The sequence below is a fragment of the Zingiber officinale genome, chromosome 9B (assembly GCF_018446385.1).
Source record: "Zingiber officinale cultivar Zhangliang chromosome 9B, Zo_v1.1, whole genome shotgun sequence".
In the NCBI taxonomy this organism is placed as follows: Eukaryota; Viridiplantae; Streptophyta; class Magnoliopsida; order Zingiberales; family Zingiberaceae; genus Zingiber; species Zingiber officinale.
Genome location: NC_056003.1, coordinates 97,029,634 through 97,055,142, shown reverse-complemented (window position 1 = coordinate 97,055,142; position 25,509 = coordinate 97,029,634). Strand labels below are relative to the sequence as shown.

At 36.5% G+C, this 25,509-nt stretch overlaps 1 protein-coding gene and 1 long non-coding RNA gene across 2 annotated transcripts; one reads left to right on the top strand and one right to left on the bottom strand.

The window, feature by feature from the left end:
- Positions 1–5,567: 5,567 nt before the first annotated feature.
- LOC122023199 (mannose-specific lectin-like) lies at positions 5,568–6,389 on the bottom strand. The gene has a single exon (XM_042581280.1). It carries the CDS (start codon positions 6,387–6,389, stop codon positions 5,568–5,570), a length of 822 nt encoding a protein of 273 aa, XP_042437214.1.
- Positions 6,390–17,977: 11,588 nt separating this feature from the next.
- LOC122022367 lies at positions 17,978–19,384 on the top strand. Its single transcript, XR_006122965.1, has 4 exons — positions 17,978–18,004; positions 18,120–18,196; positions 19,211–19,265; positions 19,345–19,384. It is a non-coding gene; the product is annotated as an uncharacterized LOC122022367 (long non-coding RNA).
- Positions 19,385–25,509: the final 6,125 nt, after the last annotated feature.

Sequence of the window (25,509 nt, the reverse complement as noted above, 5' to 3'; positions counted from 1 at the left end):
ACTCCAAGTAGACTCACTCAATCAAATGAGCTCAATATCTCATATTGACTCATTTGGGCATGGTCATGCACTTCGTGGTCTCACTCTATCAAGAATATCGATGTCGCTCTCGTCATATAGGAGGGATAGATCCCATCTATATCACTCACATCCCTCTGCATAATTCATTACATACCCAGTAATCACTTTTATAGTCCACCCAGTTACGGGTGACGTTTGACGAAGCCAAAGTACGTAACTCCTTATGTAGGGATCCATGGTGACTTCAGGTCCAAGGACTAGTAGTCATACTAATAGCCGCATGAGAAAGTATATGACACTCATATAACGATCCATGATACTTTCTCATGGCGGGTCATTTAATATACATTCTCCAATGCATACCCATGTGTCAACTTGATATCTCTATATCCATGACTTGTGAGATCAAGTCATCGAGTTGACCTACATGCTAGTCTTATTGCATTAACATTGTCCATGAATGTTAATACTCGACTAGAAATGATTAAGAGTAGTGTTCCCTATATCATCTCACTATCGATTCAACCAATCGATTGATATAGGTAAGAACCTTCTACTCAAGGACGCTATTATACTTAGTTTATTTGGCACCAATACAAGTAAGCATAATAACCAAAACCAAATGCCTTTATATATAAGAATATGATACAATGAGTCCATATAACAATCATCAAATGCTTGGCTCTAGGGCTCTAACTAATAGTGGAAACTATCGAGAGAGATTCACTTCGATCAATAGTAATATTTGACATTCAATTCTCAATCTTCTCAAATATTTGTGTTTATCATTTTGCACTTATCATCTTTTGATTGTTTTTTACTAATCTAATCTATGTCTTTGTTCACGGTTCATCAAAACACAGTACTCCAGAGAATAAATTGATGAAGTGCGTTCTGAGTGAGTAGAATGCATACAAGACTATATTTATGACTAGGTATGTAAAGTCATACAATGACTTGATCTATTCAGAAAGTATTTGCATATAATGCAAATTACATAATCTGATCCTAACAGATACGCCCCTGGAAACATCATGATTATTAAAACTTTAGTGTGTAGGACATCTAGGTAGAACATCTTTATTTTATTATTATTCTTATTCTGGAATGCATGAAGTGATTTCCAACATCTTACGATTTTGAGATGTTCAAACATATATATCATTTGCTAGTAAACACATTTCTGTAGTACTAACACACTTGTCAGATTATCAGTTAATTAAGTTTGTAGTGATTGTAAGTTTAGGTGGTAGTAATTATCAGTTTAGAAAATCATATTCTGGATTGCATAAAGTGATTAACAATTTAGATGGTTTAATGGATTAGTTTGTTCTTGCTTTCTTATAGAAATAATGTTGAAACTAGTTTCGTACACTGCTTTGTGATTTTTATGTAAACTGCACATCCTCAAGCTTTGAGATCTTACTAGAGTGTTGCTGCTGTAATGTTGAGACATAAGGTACATGACTTCCTCTATGATTCCTTCTTTCTATTGCTGCTGTTAGCTATTCTAGCTGCTTTCACATAATACATGGTTTAAGATATAATGTCAAGTTTATATATTCATCAACTTTTTTCGTGCTTACTTGTTTGACTAGTCATGAAAATGTGAAGCGGCAACATTTCTCGTGCTTATTTGGTCATTCTTTTACTTCAACATTTCAGAAGGTCCAGATTTATGTACTTCACAATTTGGTTTCTATTGTGCAAAAGATGCAAAGCTGCAAGAAGTTTATAATTTGGTTTTCTACTTTTGGGGCTTGTTTGTTTCAATTATCACTTTAGTTTGTAGTGGTTTATTAGATTATCCATTTCAATTATCAGTTTGCAATGTTTATCAGTTTATACATGCATGTTTCTACTTTTCTATGGCTTTAACTATATTTTATTTTCAAAAAAGGGAGAAAGCTGGGTTTGCAAGCTAAGTCTATGAAATTCTGTATGCTGAAAAAGGACCAGTACGTGAAGATTGTTGCACATCCTAACTTGATCTATTCAGAAAAGGACAAGTTAATTTTCATGGTTGTGGTCTAATAAACTTAATTTTGTGGTTTCATCTTTTGTGGTTGTCATGATTGGATACTACTTGTGGTCATGTTTGGATAGCTTGTAGTAATTGTAGAAGTTTATAAACTTAACTTAAGTGAATGTACCTATATGTTGTACCAGTTTTTGGTTGAGACAAGAGATGTATTAAAGACAACTGAATGTATATATGTTGAAAATGGTTTTTGTGAATGTATATATGTTGTACCAGCTTGTGTGCAAAAAAAATATTTTATCTATTCGCGATATATTTTCTAATCAACATAGACAACGATTTTTTACAAAGACAATGGTTTTAAACTAAATTTTGAAGAAAGACAACAGTGTATTTGTTGTCAAAAGCATATCTGCGATCAAAATGATTGCTAAACTGACAATTACAACGGTTTTATACTATTACAGAACTGTTGTCTTTGGTATTAAAAGATAACACTTTAAATCCGTTGCATGACTATTGTCTAATGTGGTCAAAGACAACGGTTTTAAACCGTTGCCTTTTACCGCACATTTAACAACACTGCCAATTACAACGGTTTTAAAGGGCCTACGACAACGGTTTTTAACCGTTGTCTTTTAATGATTTTGTTGTAGTGGATGTTTACTGAATGTCACCTAGGGTAATGTATCTAACTGTGCTAAAATCTCATAACCACTAAATCTTCATGGTGGTCCTTCTTATTCAATCTTTCCATTGAAAGTTTTATTTCTGCGCCATGGGTGTTGCACATTTGAGAATCGACGGTGGCATGTATAGCATATTTTACTCCATAATCTTTGAGATTTAGTTTCAACTACACATACTGGACATGCTCTATAACCCTTTGTGCTCCATCCAGATACTGTTTTATATGCTGGAAAGTCATGAATGATCCACATCATAGCAGCATGTAATCAAAATACTTGTTTAGTCGATGCATCATATACTGCCACCCCATCATCCCATAGCTCCATCAGTTCATTGATCAAAGGTCATAAGTATACATCTATCTCTTTCCCAGGTGATTTAGGCCGAGGAATTAAAAGATACATAATCAAGTATGATGGCTTCATTATTTTCAATGGTGGCAAATTATAATTTACAAGTATAACAGGCCACATAGTATAAGCATTTGACATATTTTCAAACGGATTAAAATTGTCTATAGCCAACCCTAAACGAATATTTCATGGATCATTAGCAAATATTTCATGTGATATGTCAAATTCTTTCCGTGATTCACTATCTGCTGGATGCCTTAATACACCTTCAATTTCAATCCATTTTTCTTTATGTCATCTCATATCTTTTGTTGCATGTTTTGCAATAAACAACCGCTTAAGTCTGGGCTTCAAAGGAAAATATTGAAGAATTTTTTGAGATTTTTTTTTATTCATCCCATCATATTTGTATCTAGGCTCCTTGCACACTGGACATGTATCCATATTCTCATGCTCATCCCAAAATAATATACAATCATTCTTACATGCATATATCTTCTCATATGTCAATCCTAACTCTTTTAACATTTTCTTTGCTTCATAATGAGAGTTTGGAATCACATTCGGTTTGGGAAATGTCTCTTGCAATAACTGAAGTAACATATCACAAGATTTATTGCTCCAACCATTTAACACCTTCACATGCATTAACTTGACCAAAAAATTGAATATAGAAAAATTAGTACAAGTGTAATACAACTCTTTTTGTGCTTCTTCAAACATTGAGTAATAACTTCCTCTAATATCATCTGCATTCATGTTTTCATTAATATCATCTAATTGAGACTCAATGGTATTGATATTTTCTTCATTTCTTAAATCAGTAAACATGTCTTGAAAATCATCTTCTTTAAAATCATCTTCGTCCATTGAAACTTTTCCTTACCCTTGGGTACTTCAAAACCAAATTCCATTATTAATAATAAATCGAAGTCTGTTTTGAAAAATACCTCCATTCTCTTTTTCCAGCTCGCGAACTCCCCCTCAAACTTTAGTGGGTAGATGCTTGGTCCGACCATCTCATGTGCTTCGTTCGACGGTTAGTCCTCCTGGAACTGTTAGGTTCTGATATCACTTGTAGGACCGGGTAGGCCGGCTGGAGAGGGTTGAGTTGCATGAAACACTAAAACACAGCACCCTTCTCGTCTTCCAACTTAGATTAGCAACAATAACATAAAAATAAACAATACGAAACTAAAAGAAAGAGACTCAGAATTTACTTGGTTACAACCGAGATGGTTGTTAATCTAAGGCAGATGAAAGCTCACTAAGAATCTCTTTTGGTGAAGCCGGAAAAGCCTCTAACACACACTAACATCGCAGACTATTGTTAGCAAATAAATACACAAGTTGTTGCTACATTCCTAGGTCCAGGAGTCTTTTTATAACCCCTGAAAAAATTTATCCGCAGCTTCAGGGTACCTCAAAAGGGTTTGGAGAGTGCCTCTAGTGAGGCGCAGTGGATAAAATTTTATCCACTGTGAACGACTACTTTGACTGGCCGAGGACGCCTTCCATACTCATGGAGGGCGCCCTCCATGCTTATGGAGGAGGTGCGAGCGCGCCTCGGAGGCGCATTCAATCTCCTTTGTGGGTGCCTCCATCAGTCTTCATCAGCTTCTCTCACTCCTCTGTTGCTCCGATTGTCTGGGTGATTGCAGTCAACCGAAATAGGACTCACTTGAATTTAATTTTCGACCTTCCTCATATTTTATATCGCTGTTGTTCTCGCAAGAGTTAGATATATATAAAATAATTTACAATCGCATTGGAAAATATATTTGTTATATTAAATTAGACCTTCCTCGTATTTTAATCATGATCTCTCCTGTTAGAGTTAAATTAAACTTGATTTATATAAAATAATTTATAATATAGACAAAATATATATTTATATTAAAGCTATGTGAGAGACAATAAATATTAAAAGAAAAAAAAATAAATTGGCTATCTTAGTGATCCTCTAGTACCGACCCTATAGATATAAAATGAGATACATACAGATACACAGATAGAAATCGAGAGAGGATGACACACACACACACTATATATATATATATATATATATATATATATATATAGAGAGAGAGAGAGAGAGAGGGGGGGGGGGGGAGGGGACGATAATATCTTATTCTCGGAATGATTTCTAAAATTTAAAATAAAAAAACCTTCTCCTCAAAAATCTCAAACATTAACGAATAATATTGGTTCATATTATCAAAGCTGTAATTGGTTAATTAGATTCTACCTTTTAATTTTATTTTTTCAATTTATATATGTGTGCTATTGGATTTCTTTAATTAATTATTTTTCTTTTTTCAATGCAATTCAACTAAAAAAAGGCAGAGCAGATAGATAATTAAGGTGATCGACTCACACCAACTTAACAGTAGTTACGTACACCAGAACAACGAGGCTACGTGCTATGCCACCATGTAGCTAGCTAATTATTATTTATGCCTCGCTTCAATTTATTCGCTTTTATTTAATAGCTACCCATGCATCCTTCGTGGTGAAGGCAACTATTTTTTAGTCACCATGGCGATCTTCCTGTTCGTGGGTTCATCGTTGGGGATCGTAAATATAGGGCTGCCGTAGATGACGACGTGGCCGTCGCGCTGCAGGACGAGGATGTACTTGCCCTCCGGGCCGCGGGTGTTGTTATCCCAAATTTTGTTGAAGTTAATACCCTCGAAGATGACTAAGTTGCCGTCGGTCTGCATGCGGGCGAAGCACCTGCTACCTAGGCCGTTGGTTTGGGAGGACCACATGACCTGGTTGTTGTTGTTGGCGTACAGCACCAGGTTGCAGTCGGACTGCATGACGAAGGTATAGTCCCCTTCTTTGAGGGATTCGTCGGTGCGCAGCTTGTGACCTCCATAGAGAATGTTCGTGGATTCATCGCTGCGGCCCCTTTTGACGATCACGGCGCCTTTGGAAGTGGCGGTGTTGGAACCGGGGGGGATGGACCATATAGAGCGGCCGAAGATGACGACGCTGCCGTCGTTCTGCAGGACGAGGATGTAGTTGCCCTCCTCGCCGGCGGTGTTGCTCGACCAAACAACCTGGTCATTGTCGTTGCGGATGACGAGGTTGCCGTTGGTCTGCAAGCGGGCGAAGCAGTTGTTGCCTAGGCCGTTGGTGGGGGAGGACCACACGGTCTGGTCGTTGTCGTTCAGCACCAGGGTGCAGTCGTCGGACATCATGGTGAATTTAAAGTTCCTTTCTCTGAGGGATTCGCCGGTGTTCAGCCTGTCACCACCAAAGAGAACGTTGTTGGCCATGGAGGAAGGCAGGAAGAGGCCGAGGAGGAGAGCAGCAGAGAGCATGACAAGGGAAGCCATGGTTAAGCTACGGATATCACTCACTTCAGTCAAGTGATTGCTTGTTTAGAGTATCATGCAATTCCCATCTATTTATAGAAGAGATGGTGGCAATTTTATTTATTAAAATTAAAGCATTCGAAATTATACCAAGTGGTTGTGCGGTCGATAATCCAGGTAAATAATTTATCATTGATTTGTAGAGTAGGACAAAACTAGCCAATAAATATATGCCACTTCACTTTAAGTTCGCTACCATTGTAATGCGCAAATATTAAAAAATTATAATATTGATTTAATTTTTACGGAACGTTATTCTGCCAACTCATCCACATTATTTGGTTGACAGTAAGTCATAATCATGGTGAATTTATAGTCCCCTTCTCTAAATATTTTATCCGACAAAAGTTGTGTAATCTAGAAGATATTTTTTGATCGATCCAAATATTCAAAGATGGGCACGCCATTGGAATATTTCTATCCGTTCATATCAATAAAGTATACATAAACAGTTATTAACCAACGATAAAATAAAAATTATTGAAAATTGATGATTGTGATTTAAGTAGTAGTGAATTTTAGACAAGCTGAAGTGCATGTTTTTTTAAATGCCAGTATAGTAAATACATATGAGAGCATATATATCGAACATTGGATGAAAATCAATCGTCCTATATTAACACTAAAGAATATCAACAAATGGATGCATAAAAAACACAAGAGGATCCTTGGCAACATTGAAAGTTCTGATAGTTCATGAAAGACCTGATTTTATGGGTCTGTAAGAAAAGAAGTCTAAATAGATTAAGAGCGATCGGATGTTAGATAAATATAAAATTCTGATAAATTAAGATTAATCAGATATTAAACTTGGGATGGAAAGTCTAAACAGGTCAAATAAGACCATATATTTGGCAATCACGAAGATCTTGTAGATCAAAGTTGATCGCAGGTTAAACATAAGATAAAAAGTTTTAATAGATCAAGGTTAATCATATGATAGGCAAGTAAAGTCCTACACTACAAGAAAATTGATATTTAGAGATGAAATATTTTGTCGCTAACATATTAATGTTCGTCGCTAACAAATATTTGTGATGATAACTTTTCAACGCTGGAATCGTCGTTATAACTTGTCGTAAATAATTATTAGCAACGATTTTTATGTTTCGTCGCTAATAAATTAACGACGTGATTAACTCGTCGCTAAATAATTTTAATCAACGCTAAATTTTTAGTGACGAATTAAAATCGTTCGTCGCTAAGAAATTTGCTTGCAACGAATCTAAATTTTTTGTCGCAAACAAGTTAGCTACGATTTTCGTAATGTCATCGCTAACGCCATCTTAATTCGTCGCTAACCCATTTCATTTCGCCACAAACGCCTGCGATAAGTATTGATATGTTTAAGTTATTAACGATGAATTTAAACTGTTTCGTCGCTAAGTTTTCGTCGCTAACAATATGATTCGTCGCTAACCCCATTTCATTTCACCGCAAACGCCTACGATGATGCTCGATATGTTTGAGTTGTTAGCGACGACTTTGAACAATATTTCGTCGCTAATAATGTTAGTGACAAATTTCGAGGAATTCGTCGCTAACCTTCGTTTTAAAAAAAAATATATAATTTCAACATACTCTGTATACACATTTACAAACCCACACAACCATCACAACTCTAACAACAATATTCACAATAATCACAACTCTAACACCAATATTCACAAACTTATACAATATTATTTCTAACAACAAATTCACAAATAAACTCACAAACAACTCATAGTTCATCAAGTATAAGTTCACACCTGTAGCAACATTCACAAACAGATGCAAGTACTCAACATCAATGTCTAACATCAAGTAACGCAACAAATAAAGTACACAAGTAACACAACAAATAAAGTACAAACAAGTAACAAGTTTAAAACATGAAGTTCACATCTAGAAATCCACAACATCAAAGTCTACAAGAAATAAACTTCGCAACATCATGTTCATATCCAAAAATCCACAATATCAAAGTCTAAGAACGAGGAGGAGGAGATGGAACCGAAGATGAATCATGGATCAAGGAATTTAATGCTCCAGATGTCAATCGGTTAAGAATTTGTTCAAACATATCTTGTCTTGATTTCATTGATGCTAACTCATCTTGAGTGCTTGCTAATTGAACTTTGGTGTTACTAACTCTTCTTAGGTGGATTCAAGTTTTTCACGTAATGCGGTATTAGTTGATCTGGTTAAGGACATGGCATCTAAAGAAGTGGACCAAACTGGCTTTGGCTCACTTCCAAGTCCTCTAATGTATCCCGAACGAGTGAATGAACTTTATGTGACAGAAGTTGTAGATATTCACTGCATAAATAAATATTTAAGTTATAATTTTATAATGAAATATAAACAATAAAATTACATAATGTAAAAACTTACTTTCTATATTAGTCAACTTCTTTATAATTGTTGACAATATACCAATATACTTTCTTATACAAAGTCAAAGGTACTTTCATATTATGTTGGTTGCCAAACACTCTTGCTTGTTGTGAGAAAACACTTAAATTGCATGTTACTGGTTGAATATCTTTGTTTCATTCTGCCCTACTAAATCTTGTCTCAATTTAACTCGTTTATAAAGAACTGAAAGTTAATGCCTCATTTATAATATACCCCTGCGATAGATCCTTCAGGTATTGCTTTATTACAAATATATTTTTTTAGTCTGCCTAAATATCGTTCAAAGGGATACATCCATCGTGACGAAACAGGTCTACCTAACATAGCTTCATGGGGTAAACGAACTGCCAAATGAACCATAATATCAAAAAATACTAGAGGAAATATTCTTTCCATCTTACACAAGACTATTTCCTCCTCCATTTTATATATGTCCGCTATATGTAAAAATCCTGCAATTATCTTTTTGAAAAAATTCACATAACTCAATTAGTCTGCCACATATATCTTTTGGGAAGAATCACTACAAGACAAACCCTCATAGACATCGGTGGAACATCAACGATTTTAAGCAAAAACCGATGTCTTTGAGTATTTTACACCAGTTTTTCCAAAAACCGATGTCTATGAGCGCAGATTTTCACTCATAGACATCAGTTTTTTAGCCGATGTCTATGAGCGCCTTTTTTTTCGTTAATAGACACCGATTTTAATAGCGGTTTTTAAAACCCGGTGTCTATGATAAATAAAATAATTTAATTTTTCCACCAATACTTATCCAAAATTTACAACACTTCACTCTTCCCTCCAAACCTAAACCTTCCTCTTCCTAGATCACGCCGTCCTTCCCCTTCCTAGATCGACGCCCCTTCCTCTTCCGATCAGGATCAACACACGACTCCCTTGTGAGGTCTGCGGAATGCCCCGCTTTCCCAAACGACCACATCCATATCCTCTTTCCCCTTCTCTTCTCCTCTCCCTTCCGTCTTTGCCCTCTCGCGGGTTGCTCCATCTCTTAGGGTTTCTTCTCCTCATGCTTTCTGGTTTCTCCGTTGATTCATCGGCGGCCTTTTCCCAGGAAATCGTCTTGATTACGTTACTATTTTCGCTGCTGGTGCTCGGATTTGGCTCCTCGGGGCTGCTCCTTCGTCGTCTACACTCATGGCGGCTCTCGTCAAATGCGGAGGTGATCCCTCGTTGATCCTTGTATGCTTAGCTTGTTTCTTAGTGTTTTCTTGGAGGAAATCGGTCGGCTCTGGGCTAGAGCTGTTGGGATTTTTGAGTTCCTTGTTGGAATTTCTTCGCGCTGGTTGTTTTGATGGCTAGACTTTCTTTTGAGGGGTTTAAAGCTTGTTAAATTAAGGTGATGGTGTAGATCTATTAATAATTTTTAGTATTTACTTTTATTCTTGGTTTTGACTTCGCTTCTCAGGTCAGAGGTACAAATCTTTGATTGGTTTTGCTTTTGCTTCATTTTTTTTGGAGGGACAATTAGGGTTCTTTGTCCAGGAGTAGATTTTTTGCTATGCTTTTAAGGATATTGAACATAAGTTCATGTGTTTCGACTACTATAACTTCATAAGAAAAAGTGAAATAAGAAATTACACCATAGCGTCTTGTCTGTTTGTAGTGTGCTATGCTAATTACATAAATACTCTCACCTCCCTGGACTGAAAATCACCCTCTTGTCTTCATTGTCTCTACAGACGTATGTGATAGAACATCCAGTGAATGCTTGTGCAATATCTCCACTTCTTGATCATGTAAGCAACTATTTGCTACAAAATATTTTCTGCTTACCTTCTCATTTGATTGATTCTGCTTTGTCAATTTCCAATAGATGAAAGCAACCAAGCATGCAAGAAATGTGGAATTAAAAGTATCTACTTTACATAAACAAAGATATTTTCCTTTGTTTTGGTAGATTTGCCTTTTTTTTAAAGCTCCTCCCTATTGGTTTTATTTAGGTGGCTATTGAATTTTAGCAATTCATGTTTACAAAGATTTCACGATGAAGATTACTTAAATGATTATTTGTATTATATGCAGTACTGGATAAACTTGAATTGGTTTGGACCTTTTGATGTGATTAACAATTCAATTTTAATTATTGTTCCTATTTTAATTATTTTACATGTTCTTAACGTAAATTTTGTTTCTCTGGTATCCCAAAGCACTTAATGAATATGGCAACTTACGTGGCTAAATTTATTACTTGTCTGAAGTTACAATAGTATGCTGGTTTGTACAATTACCTCATCATTTTATATTCTTCGTGCACAGATTTTTGGAGCAAAAAAGGTGAATGTAAGTCATGTGATTCATGATTTGTCTTTGGACCAAAGTATCCAGGGATCCATAATCCTCTTGATGGAACTGCAAGGATACTAGATGATACAAGTGGAACGTTCAAGTATTATATTAAGGTTGTTTCTGCCGTTTCATCTAATTGCAGGATTGTACTACGATGTTTTTTTTTCTTGACATCTGAGGCTTTTCTTATATCTCATTAAAAAAAAATTTTATCTTTTGGTTTTTCAACCTACCGTTTTTGGTTTCATTTATTGGATTAACCTGCATTAGCAAAAGTAGCACTCATTTACTTGTATTTTTCTATGATTTCAACTGAGAAATTTACTCTCCCTGTAGTGAGATAAATATATACTGTTAAACCTCACGTCCGGGCGTTTACATTACTACTTAGTCTGTTATGGTTTTGTCAAACTCTAGCCACATCTTATTTTCTACACAGTTTGTGTAGTGATCTATAACCTTTTTGATTTTGCTTTTTTAATTAATATAATCTGCAGAACACTAGTTTTCGATTGTCTTTAGATTCAATCTTGTAGTACTACCTTTTCCTTCTAAAAGACAAGAAAGAGGTTAATTGGTAATTCAATGCAGATTGTTCCAACGGAATACAGATACCTCTCTAAAGAAGTGTTGACTACAAACCAGTTTCTGTCACAGAATACTTTGTGACAATGCGTGACTTTGATAGGTCGTGGTCAGGTCAATGTCTCTGATTTAACATACAAAATGATTTGTTTTTTTTGGGTAGAATTTTAACCCCATTTTTCCCTTTTCCTTTGAACAGCTGTTTTCTTCTTGTATGATCTGTCACCTATTACGGTGACAATAAGAGAAGAATGACGTAGTTTTCTTCATTTCCTAACTCGGCTATGTGTCGTGCTTGGTGGCACATTTGCTTTAACAGGTACATGCTGATCTTTCTGACACTTTTCAATTTTTTTGAAATTTGCAAGATTATTCTTGTACACCTCCAGATATTTTTTGCCATATCTTTTGTTTAATTGATGTCAGTAGATCGTCAGTCATTCATGTTAGTTACTTGAGGCCATTATAGTAATATGTGGGCTTCCTTGGAATTGGTTTTTGACATTGTTCTATTGTTCATGTGTTACTTCTTCCATTGATATTCTGATTTTCTTTTAATGCCTTGGAGTTGGATAAATATTATTCCTTTTGCTTTGATTCTGGTTAATTTTTACCAAGATTGTAGTTATATCTAAGAGGTCAAGGAATATGCAGGCCAAGGTTCTAGATGCTCTCTAGCCCACATTTTGCACCTCCTTTGAGCTGGAGCATTGTTTTTTTTTTGGAAGAATTCATGTTCCTTTTCAATCTCATGTTTAATGAACCTTTCAATAAATTAGTGTTAATGTATTCGGATCACAGAATGTGAATTCACATCTATTGATTATGTGGAAGTTTAATTATAATCATGCCTCCTCCATGCTGCTTAGATTTATGAGGTTTAAGAATGAAGGAAGAATCTTTCATTTTATTCTTTTGAAAATTTATTATGTTAATATAAGTAGAATCTTTTTGAAGATAGTGTGAATAAATTATTTTATATATTCTAAGAAAAATCATAATAATCTACTATACACCATGCATCACTATATTTAGCTTCTTTCAAATCAGTTGCCGTATAACAGATTATTTCAAATTTGTAGATCAAAAAAGCTGAGCAAATAAGTAAAATTATGATAAATGATTTTTTTTGTAAAGCATTTGATCCCATGTATCTAAATTATTGGCTTATTCTTGTTTTCAGTGTTTTGGTTCCTGGTCATTTATGTTTTGATAAATTATGCAATTATATGGAATGATAGCAGAAAAAGTAGTGAGGAACTGATTTAAACAATACCTTAACCGTTGACTATTGGATTGAGGAATTGTTCTTTCTTTTAGCACACAGAACTCTAGTATTGTATTTTTAGGCAGCAAAGTTTTTTGAAAATCTCATTTATCATTGTTCTATTGAAATTTGTTTTTGGAAATTGAATGTAACTAAGCACAGCATAGCATGCTAGCCATATTGAGAAAGATACTAGAATGGCAAAGTGGAGGTGACTGGATGTAGTTTGAAGTGGTTGCATACTGAAATTGTATATCTTTCCATTGAATGCCCTCAGTACTCATTGAGTTCCTTTTACTAAATGATCTGTTGTTTCTTTTCTTTTTTGCTTTAATGAGCTCTACTTATGTTCTCCAACTAATTGCATGTTTCATCTTATCGCATATCCATGCTAATGATTATTTGCTAGCATGTTTAATCCTAACCATGAGATCAATAATTATTTTCATATGTTCCTTTGTTTGACATTGAGATACTAATTTTGGGTGTTGGTGCACCAAATGTAGTTTCTTATAATCGATGAAGCCGACCGAATATTGGAGGCAACTTTGAGGAAGACATGGAGCAAATATTTAAGCGGCTGCCAAAGGTATGCTATTTAGTTCCCTTCGGTTTATAGTTATTACAAGAGTGTCGCAAAGTCGGCATCATGTTTTATAATTATCACATTCACTCCCTAATACGCAGACAAGGCAAACTACTCTATTTACAACTACCCAAACTAAGCAGGTTTCTATTTCTTTCTAACTACTATTCATAATCATTTTGGGTTTTCATTTTCTTTAACTTATAAAAAAGATTGCAGGTTGAGGATTTTGCGAACTTGTCATTTAAGGAAAAAGCCTGTATATGTAGGTGTTGATGATGGAAGGTCGAAGGTAATCTCCAGATTTATTTTGTCTTTGTTTTTACTCGGTTGTTTCGTCAATAGCAAGGTTGACACGAATTCATCTTTCTTTGGTGACCGTCGAAGGGTTGCAGCAGGGCTATTGTGTCGTGCCTAGAAATAAAAGGTTTCTGGTCTTGTATGCTTTTCTTAAGAGGAACCTTTCAAAGAAGATAGTGGTCTTCTTCTCCTCATGCAATTCGGTCAAGTACCATTCTGTGCTTCTCATATACATTCATGTCGATTTTCTCGATATCCATGGAAAGCAGAAGTAGCAGAAACGAACTAGTAGATTTTTTGAGTTCTGCAAAGCCGAAAAGGGTATATACTGCTCTGCACTGATGTTGCTGCTCGTGGACTTGATATTCCTGCTGTGGTAAGTTAAACTTTTCTTTTATATTCATGCATTGTCTAATCTTAATGCCACATCTTGTTGATTGGCCATAGGACTGGATTGGCCAATATGATCCTCCTGATAAACCAAAGGTGTGAGTTTAACCAAATGGCATGGTACCCTTTAAGATGCCTTATAACAGATTATTTTGTTTTATTTTATTAGGTAAGAGAACTGGAGAATCAATTAAATTGTGAGAGGACAACCAAGAAGGATGTTGCAAGGTTCCCAAAGCCTCCAGTGGCTCCTTTAAGATGGAAGCCTCCTTTACAAAGAATCATCAATCAGTTGTCACCCTCAGGAAGAATAGTTATGTGTAATTTGTGGATACTGACTTAATGTGCACAATATCTATTATCTTTTTATGTTGTAAGAAGAATATTTATGTGTTGGTTATATAGATATTGACTTGGTGTGTTTAGATACATCGGTGCATTTTTATTTGTGATTTTCTTAGTGAATTAATAATATTAACTTAATTTTATGATTTTCTTGGTGATAATATTGGTTTTTCACTATTTCGGACATCGAATTTGTGTCGTTAAACAATACAGATATTACATCGGTTTTCCACCGCTGTAAAACCGGTGTCATTAACTAATATTACATCGGTCGTATACCGCTGCCAAAACTGGTGTTATTAACATATAATATTACATCGATTTTACACCCAATGTCGTTAAGTGATACTACACCGGTTTTAACCCGATGTCTAAAATGGCAGACCTTTTACATCGCCTTCATAGACATCGGTCGAAAATGTAATAGACATCGGTGGAAAACTGATGTCTATGAGGGTTTTTGTTGTAGTGAATTTACGTACAGTAGATGGAAGTATTCTTTGCAACAAGACATGACAATCATGTGATTTTAATCCATGTAAATTTCCATCATCTACATTCACATATCTAGATATATTAGTAGCATATCCATCAAGAAACTTCACAAATTTTAAAATTGATGAAATGCACGTCTTTCTTCCAATGTCAGCGTGAAATTTGCATATGGTTTACTAAATTTATCTCCAACTTTCTTTAAATGTAATTCACTTCTAATCCCCATATCATGCAAGTCTAACCTTGCTTTAAATGTATCCTTTGACTTTCCATCTATATTAAATAATGTGCCAACCAAAGCATCATAAATGATTTTTTTCAATGTGCATCACATTTAAATTGTTCTCAACTTTAAATTTGGCCAATATAACTAAAAAAATATAGACTTCTTTACTCTATTTGTATCATCCAAAGATCGTTGCCGGTTTTTTCTTAATGTAGGATCACTACAACAAAAATATTAAACGACAACACCACAAAGACAACAGTTTTAGATGAAACCGTAGTAAATTTGGTAAAAGGCAACGGTTTTAGAAAAAACCGTTGTCTTTGAGCTCCCATAAAATACAAAAGACAACAGGTTTGTGAAAACCGTTGTCGTTGAGTAATATTTTTTAAAATCAACAACACATTTTGCAACGGTTATCTAAAACCGTTGTTTTTAAGCGCTGTTTTAGGGGCTACGACAACAGTTTTGATAAAACCGTTGTCTTTGACTTTATTTGTTCCGTCATTTTCCCTCTCACAATTTTGCTTTCCCTATCTCTGCAAATTTTTTCGGCACCCTATTTTCCCCTTCGCATTCTCGATCTCTAAGCCATTTTTCTTTCCCTCTCCTCATATAATCTCTTCACGCCATCCACTACTGTGTGCTCTCCTCTCTCCCTAGTGAGCTGGGTTCTGAGCTCGACGAGGCCCTTTGACCTTCCACTGCTGCTCCTTCGCCAAAGGTGGCACTCCTCCGTCGATTCATAACCTGTTCGTCTTGTTGAACGAAGAAGACAGCTACTCATGGAGGATGACGATTTATTCCTCCAACAGTTCGATCCAAAAGACTTGGAGATCGTAGCCGAGTTCCTCACCAATTGGCTTCCACTTCCTCACCCGATCCCTCTGCGACGGCTGCTCCGCCACTGTTCGAAGCCGCATCGACTCCCTTCGCCCAAGTATCACATTTCCTTTCTCGGTTCTTAATTTGTTGATCCCTTTCCCTTTGGAAGAATGCTAGATTACTTAGTTTGCTGGGGTGGTGCTCTTCTTTAGGTTTGCTACCGAAGCTAACGCGGATGCCTCCGGGTCCACTTCCACGGAGGATCAGGCGTCTTATGCCTCTGCTAGCTTTGCTGCCTCCTTTCCCGATGCCCAACCAACTGGGTAGGACCCGGATCCGACGTCTTCGCCAGAGTCCCCTCAAATCTGGATGTCTTGGGCTGACATGGCTCAAAAAGACAAGCTCAAGGAGGCTGCGGTGCAGGAGGAAAAGACGGAGGAGTCAGGGAGAACTTCGATTGAGGGAGCAACAAGAGTTAAAAGGGAGATTGCAAAGAAGGAGACGGGATTTTCAAGGGAGAAGAGGGAAGAAATACACTTTAGGAATGTTGTCAGGAAGAAGGATTTCATATGCCTGGAGAGGGCTAATGACAAGATCGTTAATATCCTCTATGTCCTCGAGCTACATGCTGGAGTATTCAGCACTCCCGAGCAAAAAAGAATTGTGGATCTGGTCTATGAGCTGCAAGAGAAACGGAAGAATCATGAATTGGGAGGTGAGTATAGCATAAAAAGATTAGCTTTAAGCAGTGTTTATTTATTTATTATCAATCCTAAGCTAATGATTCAAGAACCCTAATGGAAATTGGGAAACTTTTTAGAAATAATGTAAAAAAGATCAATAGATAAGAGAACTGAGAAGCAATCATCATCATCAAATCATATTGTTCTTTTGTTAGTTTTTGTCCAAATACCTACCGAACACAAATATTGTGCTGACTTAACAAATATATGGTTGATACATGGTTTGTAGTTTCACTTCATAAATGTTGAAGACCCTCTTGGATGACTAACAACTTCTCTGTGCTCAGGTATATCCATCTGTGCTTTCTGTTTGTTCGCTTGAACTAATAGTATGAACACTGATCCAGAAAAAACTATAGTGCGCACATGTATTTCTTTGCCAAAGGTTTCTATATTATATATACACATATATGTCTACTTGTGATTAATTAAAAAATAGTTATATGTGCATTATTCGTTGATAATTTTTTTGTTAACATAGGGTCCTTGTCAACCTGATGTGAAACAATTTGGATTTTATGTGATGAAATTTATGAGAGAAATTATTGAAGGAAATGCTACCAGCTAGAAGGATTCATTTTTCTCAATGGTAATATTTGACATATGCTCAAGTTTCTCGAATAATTTTCTTTATTTGATTTTGCTTCTTCATTACTAATTTTTTTATAAAATAATCTAGTTTTGTTAACAGTTCAAGTTCTGGCCGAGCTATTCAGCTTGCCTCAATTGCAACAAGTGTGAGTACTCATTTGCGAGTTTTTATTTGATGTGAAAGCAGAGGATACTTGACTGAATGGCACCTAATGCTGAAACTTTGACACCTTGATAGATTGCTAAGTGACAATGGCTTCAATGGTACAATGAAAATGGGCAGCAACTTTAGCCCACAACTACAGCTTGTCGATTTCAGAAACATTTCTTGAGATTGACATTTAATGATAAGCTATGCATATTTCAAGTCATGTTTGTCTTTCCCTTTATTAGGAGGCCCTGACTGGCAGCATATATCCTGAGCAGAAATAAGCTAGCACCTACCTACCGTCTGCCAATCAAGTTGTTTTTGTATGCATTGCCTGTTCCTTTTAAGTTCTGGATCAGAAGGTGCATCAAAGATTGTCTTCCATCTTGCATTTGATTAATGATGCCTTTAATTCTGTTTTCTTCTTTTTGCTGGTTTAACATTGAAAGATTATATTGAATATGCTATTTTTTGCAGGATGAATACTTTCAAGTAAACAAAATGTCAACAAAACATAATGGATATTTTGTAAACAATGGAAAATTAGAGCAAATGTAAGCTTCTGCCACATAATTCATTTTTCCTTGGTATTTGTTTGCTTTATTTGCCATATTTGAAACAACTGTTTTGTTTTATGTTCTCTAAATATATCTTTTATTTAAAGTCAGCTCCGGTGTGACTGCTGTTGTCTAGAATTTCAATCAAGTATTATAGTTTTTGGCCACTGTGTTATCTGCAGCAATGAAATCCGAAATTGCAACTTTAAGCAACATTCTATTGTGGTTATATATATAAACTTATTTATTCGTAACTGATGCAATAACAAAACAAACCCTCAAATTACATTGAAAATTGAGACAAAATTGATGAAGCACTGGAAAGTATCTCATACTGAGTACAAAAAATGTCACAATAATCCTAAACTGAAATATTAACATGGATATGCATAGAATGTTGGATACAATCCTAAACTGAAATATCAATGCATGACTGAACTTGTTACACCATAATTCTATTAAATACTAATACTTCTTAACAGTTATACTTAAGCATTTGAATATAATTTAGAATCTACAACTAGTTAGCTTTTCATGAATTTCCTTGGTATGGTTGACTACATAATATTGGTAGCTATTCTAGTATGCCTTTAAAATGGAAATGTTTTCAAATCTGTGAACGTTGTCGCTGTAAACTGTTTTCTAGTTTGTAAGCCGCTTGTCATTTTTTTTATGCTTGTCTTGAGACAATTTTTAATATTATTACATTATCTTTTTTAAGGGAGGCTGCTAATAGTGACGTTAATCCAACATGTGGTGGTTTTTTTAGCTAAGATATTATGGTCTTTCTGATTTATCTGCTCTTTCCTTGGGTGTTACCTTTGTTAGCCATTTATCTCAATTAACATAGAAAATGGTAGAATATATTCCTAAAATGGTCTCTTCTATCTGGAATTTTCTTGAAACTTGATTTATGAAGTGACAATATTATTCATTGGCTTTGTTGCCTATAGTGAAATTCAATGAATGTTTTAAGTTGTGCTCAATTTATCTCAATGAATGTCTTGGCAGATAAGCTGAGTCAAGCATCAAGAAATCAACTAGTTTTGGTGTCACATAATGTTGGGTAAGTAAGACTTATAATATCAGTTTTAATTTATTGGTTTGAGAAATATGCATGCAATAATTATGTGATTTGTGTATAGTTATCATTGGATTCTCACAGTCATTGATCCATATAAGGAGGCAATTCATTTGTTGGATTCGCTTAGTCATCGCATTCGTGACGAGGACTGGAAATACGTAGTGGATATATGAGTACATATTCAAATTTTATTAAGCATTTTTTTATCAGTAAAACTCTCATATGTCCATTCTTATTGATGTATAAAGGAGCATAAGATTGTTTAATTCAAACAAGGAAAAAAGCGGAAAAAACATGTTACATGGGAAGTAATAAAGGTATGCATGTATACTTATGATTAAATTATAAACAATTAAACATGTATATAAGACATTTACAATTTGTTTTTAACATAGGGTCCTCGCCAACCATATTTGAAACAGTGTGATTTTTATGTGATGAGATATATGAGAGATATTATTGAAGAAGTGGATGTTGCGTTTTTCGGGCTGCAAAAATCGCCTTTTTACGTTGCGGAAACCCCGAACCCCAAGCCACAGGATCCGTGCGAAGTAAAATAGTTTCGTAAAATTTCGAGTACGAGTTTCTTACCTCTAGATCTACACTAGAACTACATGGTTGAGAGATTTTACCCTTGATGAGATGCCCTTCGTAATCCCGCTCGTCCAAAGGTTTGCCGGATCTCGGGATAGTCAAGTGTACGATCCTCTATGCGTATCCACACGAACAAACTAGGTGAAGAAGACCAAACAAAGGTGTGCTAGCACCTTAAGTGGTTCTGCCAAGGGAGGAGAGGGAGAGAAGAGAAGAGCTTGAGGAAGAAGATGGAATGAATTCACTTGAATGAAAAATCAATTTTCATCCTTAAGTGGCCGGCCACATTATGGCTTGTAACTCCCATGGAATATCAAGAGTTACAACTCTTGGTAACTCTCATGAGGTGGCATTTGGTCAAGTCAAACTTAACCAAATGAAGAAGGCTTGATGATGTGGCATTGGTCAAGTCAAAGTCAAGTCAAAACTTGACTCTTCATCTTCCTACTTAAGTCAAGTCAAACTTGACCACTTCTCTCCCTTGGTTGATCTAATCTAACCATTTGATTCAAGCCAATTTAATATAATGAATCTAATTCATTTAATTAAATTGATTCAATGAGTCATAATCTAAATTAGACTTATTGAACACATGAATCAAATTGAGTCCAACTCAATTAGTTCAATTAGGATTACTCTTAATCCAATTTGATTCATCACATGAATCTAATCCTCTTGGTTCATCATATGAACCTAATCTCCATCTAATTGTCCTTTGTGTGTGATCCTATAGGTTCTTATAACGTTGGCAATGCTCCTAAACCCATTTAGAAGCATAAGTAATGAGCGGTATCTAGCAACACATCATTATTACCCAAGTTATAAAAATGTTGAGATCCAACATCACCTTGTGACTACTAATTGTGACTCCTCACAACATATGACATTGTCCTTCTATCCTAGACATCTAGATTGATCAATGTGAGGCATAGACCGTGTCATCCTCTAATCAATCTAAATCTTGAACTCCAAGTAGACTCAATCAATCAAATGAGCTCAATATCTCATATTGACTCATTTGGGCATGGTCATGCACTTCGTGGTCTCACTCTATCAGGAATATCGATATCGCTCCCGTCATATAGGAGGGATAGATACCATCTATATCACTCACATCCCTCTACATAATTCGTTACATACCCAGTAATCGCCTTTATAGTCCACCCAGTTACGGGTGACGTTTGACGAAGCCAAAGTACGTAACTCCTTATGTAGGGATCCATGGTGACTTCAGGTCCAAGGAATAGTAGTCATACTAATAGCCACATGAGAAAGTATATGACACTCATATAACGATCCATGATACTTTCTCATGGCGGGTCATTCAGTATATATTCTCCAATGCATACCCATGTGTCAACTTGATATCTCTATATCCATGACTTGTGACATCAAGTCATCGAGTTGACTTACATGCTAGTCTTATTGCATTAACATTGTCCCTAAATGTTAATACTCAACTAGGAATGATTAAGAGTAGTGTTCCCTATATCATCTCACTATTGATTCAACCAATCGATTGGTATTGGTAAGAACCTTCTACTCAAGGACGCTATTATACTTAGTTTATTTGGCACCAATACAAGTAAGCATAATAACCAAAACCAAATGTCTTTATATATAAGAATAGGATACAATGAGTCCATACAACAATCATCAAATGATTGGCTCTAGGACTCTAACTAACAATCTCCCACTAGCACTAGTGTCAATCAGTGTAGGCTCTAAGGCCTAATGACCTAGTGTGACCATCATGCTTTCTCTGTGCCAAAGCCTTGGTCAAGGGATCTGCGATGTTAGCCTCTGTGGGTACACTGCAAATCCTCACATCTCCTCTATCGATGATCTCTCGAATGAGATGGAAGTGGCGTAGTATTTGTTTGGTCCGCTGGTGTGAGCGAGGTTCCTTAGCCTGTGTTATAGCTCCATTGTTGTCACAATAGAGCTCAACAGGGTCAACGATTCTAGGAACCACCCCAAGTTTAGTGATGAACTTGTTAATCCAAACTGCCTCCTTTGCTGCTTCTGATGTAGCAATATACTCGGCCTTTGTTGTAGAATCAATGATTGTGTCCTGGTTCGAACTCTTCCAGCTCACAGCACCACCATTTATGCAAAACACGAACCCCGACTGCGATCGATAATCATCCTGGTCGGTCTGGAAGTTGGCATCACTGTGACCCTTTACAGCTAGCTCGTCATCGTCGCCATATATCAAGAAATATTCTTTAGTCCTTCTTAAGTACTTAAGAATATTCTTGACTGCTATCTAGTGACTTTCACTTGGATCTGACTGGTATCTGCTCATCATGCTCAAAGCATACGAGACATCAGGACGAGTACATAGCATGACGTACATGATAGATCCTATGGCTGAGGCATAAGGGATCTGATCCATGCGGTCTCTCTCCTCTCTAGAAGAGGGACCTTGAGTCTTCGAAAGACTCATGCCATGTGACATCGACAGAAATCTCTTCTTGGAGTTCTGCATGGCAAACCGTAGGAGTACCTTGTCAATATATGTACTCTGACTTAGGCCAAGCAACCTTTTAGATCTATCTCTATAGATATGTATACCTAGAATGCGGGATGCTTCACCTAAGTCCTTCATTGAGAAACAAGTCCCTAGCCAAGTCTTGATAGACTGTAGCAAAGGGATGTCCTTCCCAATGAGAAGTATGTCATCCACATACAAAATGAGGAAGATAACTATGTTCCCTCAACCTTCTTGTAGACACAAGTCTCATCTTCGTTCTTGATGAAACCAAACTGTTTGATTGCATCATCGAATCGAAGATTCAAGCTCTGAGAAGCTTGCTTCAGTCCATAAATGGACCTATGCAGCTTGCATACTCTGCTAGTATGCTGTGGATCTACAAAACCCTCAGGTTGTGTCATGTACACATCCTCGAGTAGGTTTCCAATCAGAAACGTAGTTTTGACATCCATCTCCCATATCTCATAGTCATGGTATGCTGCAATAGCAAGCATGATCCGAATGGACTTAAACATCGCTATTGGAGAAAAGGTTTCATCATAGTCAATACCATGAATCTGCTTGAAACCTTTAGCTACCAAGCGACCCTTATAGATAAGTCCATCCATGTCAGTCTTTCTCTTAAAGACCCACTTACACCCAATGGGTTTTACCCCTTCAGGTGGATCAACCAAAGTCCATACTTGGTTGGTGTACATAGATTCCATTTCGGATCTCATGGCCTCTAGCCATTTCTCAGAATCTGGTCTCATCACATCTTCTTGATAGGTAGTAGGCACATCCTCTATGAGCACAACGTCATCATGGTCAGACAAGAGAAATGAGTATCTCTCAGGCTGACGACGTACCCTATCAGACCTGCGAAGAGGTATGTCTACTTGAACTGGTTGTTGTTTCTCAACTTGTTGTGGAACAACATCATCCACAACACTTTGTGGTTCCAATTCAACTTCCATCGAGGCTTCAGTGCTATGGTCCGCATCTTGAACTTCTTCAAGATCGAATGTACTCTCACTAGTCTTTCTAGAAACAAAGTCCCTTTCTAGAAAGACCCCAGTTTTTGCCACAACTATCTTGTGCTGACTGGGAATGTAGAAGTAATATCCCTTAGTTTCCTTGGGATATCTAATGAAATAGCACTTATCAGATTTGGGTCCCAGTTTGTGTGAGACTTGACGTCTAACGTAAGCCTCACAACCCCAAATCCTCATAAAAGACACCTGAGCATCTCTCCCAGTCTATATCCTATATGGTGTCTTTATCACGACCTTGGATGGAATTCGGTTGAGTATAAAAGCTGCCGTGTCTAGAGCATAGCCCCAAAGAAATGTAGGAAGATCTGTGTGACTCATCATAGACCGTACCATATCTAATAGGGTACGGTTCCTCCTTTCAGATACACCATTCCACTGTGGTGTTCCAGGAGGAGTGAGTTGGGATAGAATCCCACACTCAGCTAGATAGTCACGAAACTCATGGCTAAGGTATTCTCCACCTCGATCTGATGGAAGTATCTTAATACTCTTGCCAAGCTAGTTCTATACTTCATTCTTGAATTCTTTGAACTTTTCAAAGGATTCAGACTTATGTGCCATCAAGTACACATAACCATATCTACTGAAGTCATCAGTAAATGTGATGAAGTACCTAAAACCGCCTCTAGTAGCGACATTGAAAAGGCCACATACATCACTATGTATAAGTCCTAACAAATCAGTCGCTCTTTCGCTGTGCCCACTAAAGGGAGTCTTGGTCATCTTGCCTAGTAGGCATGACTCGCACGTCTCATAAGATTCAAAATCAAATGAGTCCAGCAAACCATTCTTATGGAGCTGGGATAAGCGCTTGTCATTTATATGACCTCAGCGACAGTGCTAGAGATAGGTTTGGTTCATATCATTTGACTTGAATCTCTTGGTATTTATGTTATAAATAGGACTTTCAAGGTCTAGAATGTAGAGTACGTTCATCAGAGGTGCACTACAATAGAACATATCTTTTAAATAAACAGAACAACATTTATCCTTTATTATAAAAGAGAAACCTTTCTTGTCCAAACAAGAAATTGAAATTATGTTCTTAGTTAAAGCAGGCACATAACAACATTCATCTAATTCTAATACAAGCCCAGAGGGCAGAGATAGATGATAAGTTTCTACAGCAACAGCAGCAACCCGTTCTCCATTGCCTACTCGTAGGTCCACCTCTCCCTTCGTCAATGGCCTGCTATTTCTCAGCGCCTGCACATTAGTACAAATATGAGAAGCACATCCGGTATCTAATACCCATGATGAAGAAATAGATAGATTGGCTTCTATAACATATATACCTAAAGTGGAAGTCTCACTTTGCTTCTTCTTAAGATCTTCCAGGTACACCTTGCAATTCCTCTTCCAGTGCCCGGTCTGACCGCAGTGGAAACAGGTAGCATCCATGGCGACCCCCCCTTTAGGCTTCAGTGTCTTGCCTTTGCCCTTGACTTGGGACTTTCCTTTGCCTTTAGGCTTGCCCTTGCCCTTGTATTTCTGAACCATCAAAATAAAGTTGGGCTTAACCCTCTTAAGGTTGAGCTCAGCAGTTCATAACATACTAAGCAGTTCGGGCAGTGGCTTGTCAATTTCGTTCATGTTGTAATTTAGAACGAATTGACTATAGCTATCCGGCAAGGATTGCAAGATCAGGTCAGTGGCCAACTCTTGGCCAAGTGGAAATCCCAACCTCTGTAGGTTCATCAAAACACAGTACTCCAAAGAAAAAATTGATGAAGTGCATTCTGAGTGAGCAGAATGCATACAAGACTATATTTATGACTAGGTATGTAAAGTCATACAATGACTTGATCTATTCGGAAAGTATTTGCATATAATGCAAATTACATAATCTAATCCTAACAGATATACCCCTGGAAACATCATGATTATTAAAACTTTAGTGTGTAGGACATCTAGGTAGAACATCTCTATTTTATTATTATTCTTATTCTGGAATGCATGAAGTGATTTCCAACATCTTAAGATTTTGAGATGTTCAAACTTATATATCATTTGCTGGTAAACACATTTCTGTAGTACTAACACACTTGTCAGATTATCAGTTAATTAAGTTTGTAGTGATTGTAAGTTTAGGTGGTAGTAA

Bases quoted from the DNA above. Each gene is read 5' to 3' on its own strand.
- LOC122023199 (XM_042581280.1), bottom strand. From the start codon at position 6,389: ATGGCTTCCCTTGTCATGCTCTCTGCTGCTCTCCTCCTCGGCCTCTTC.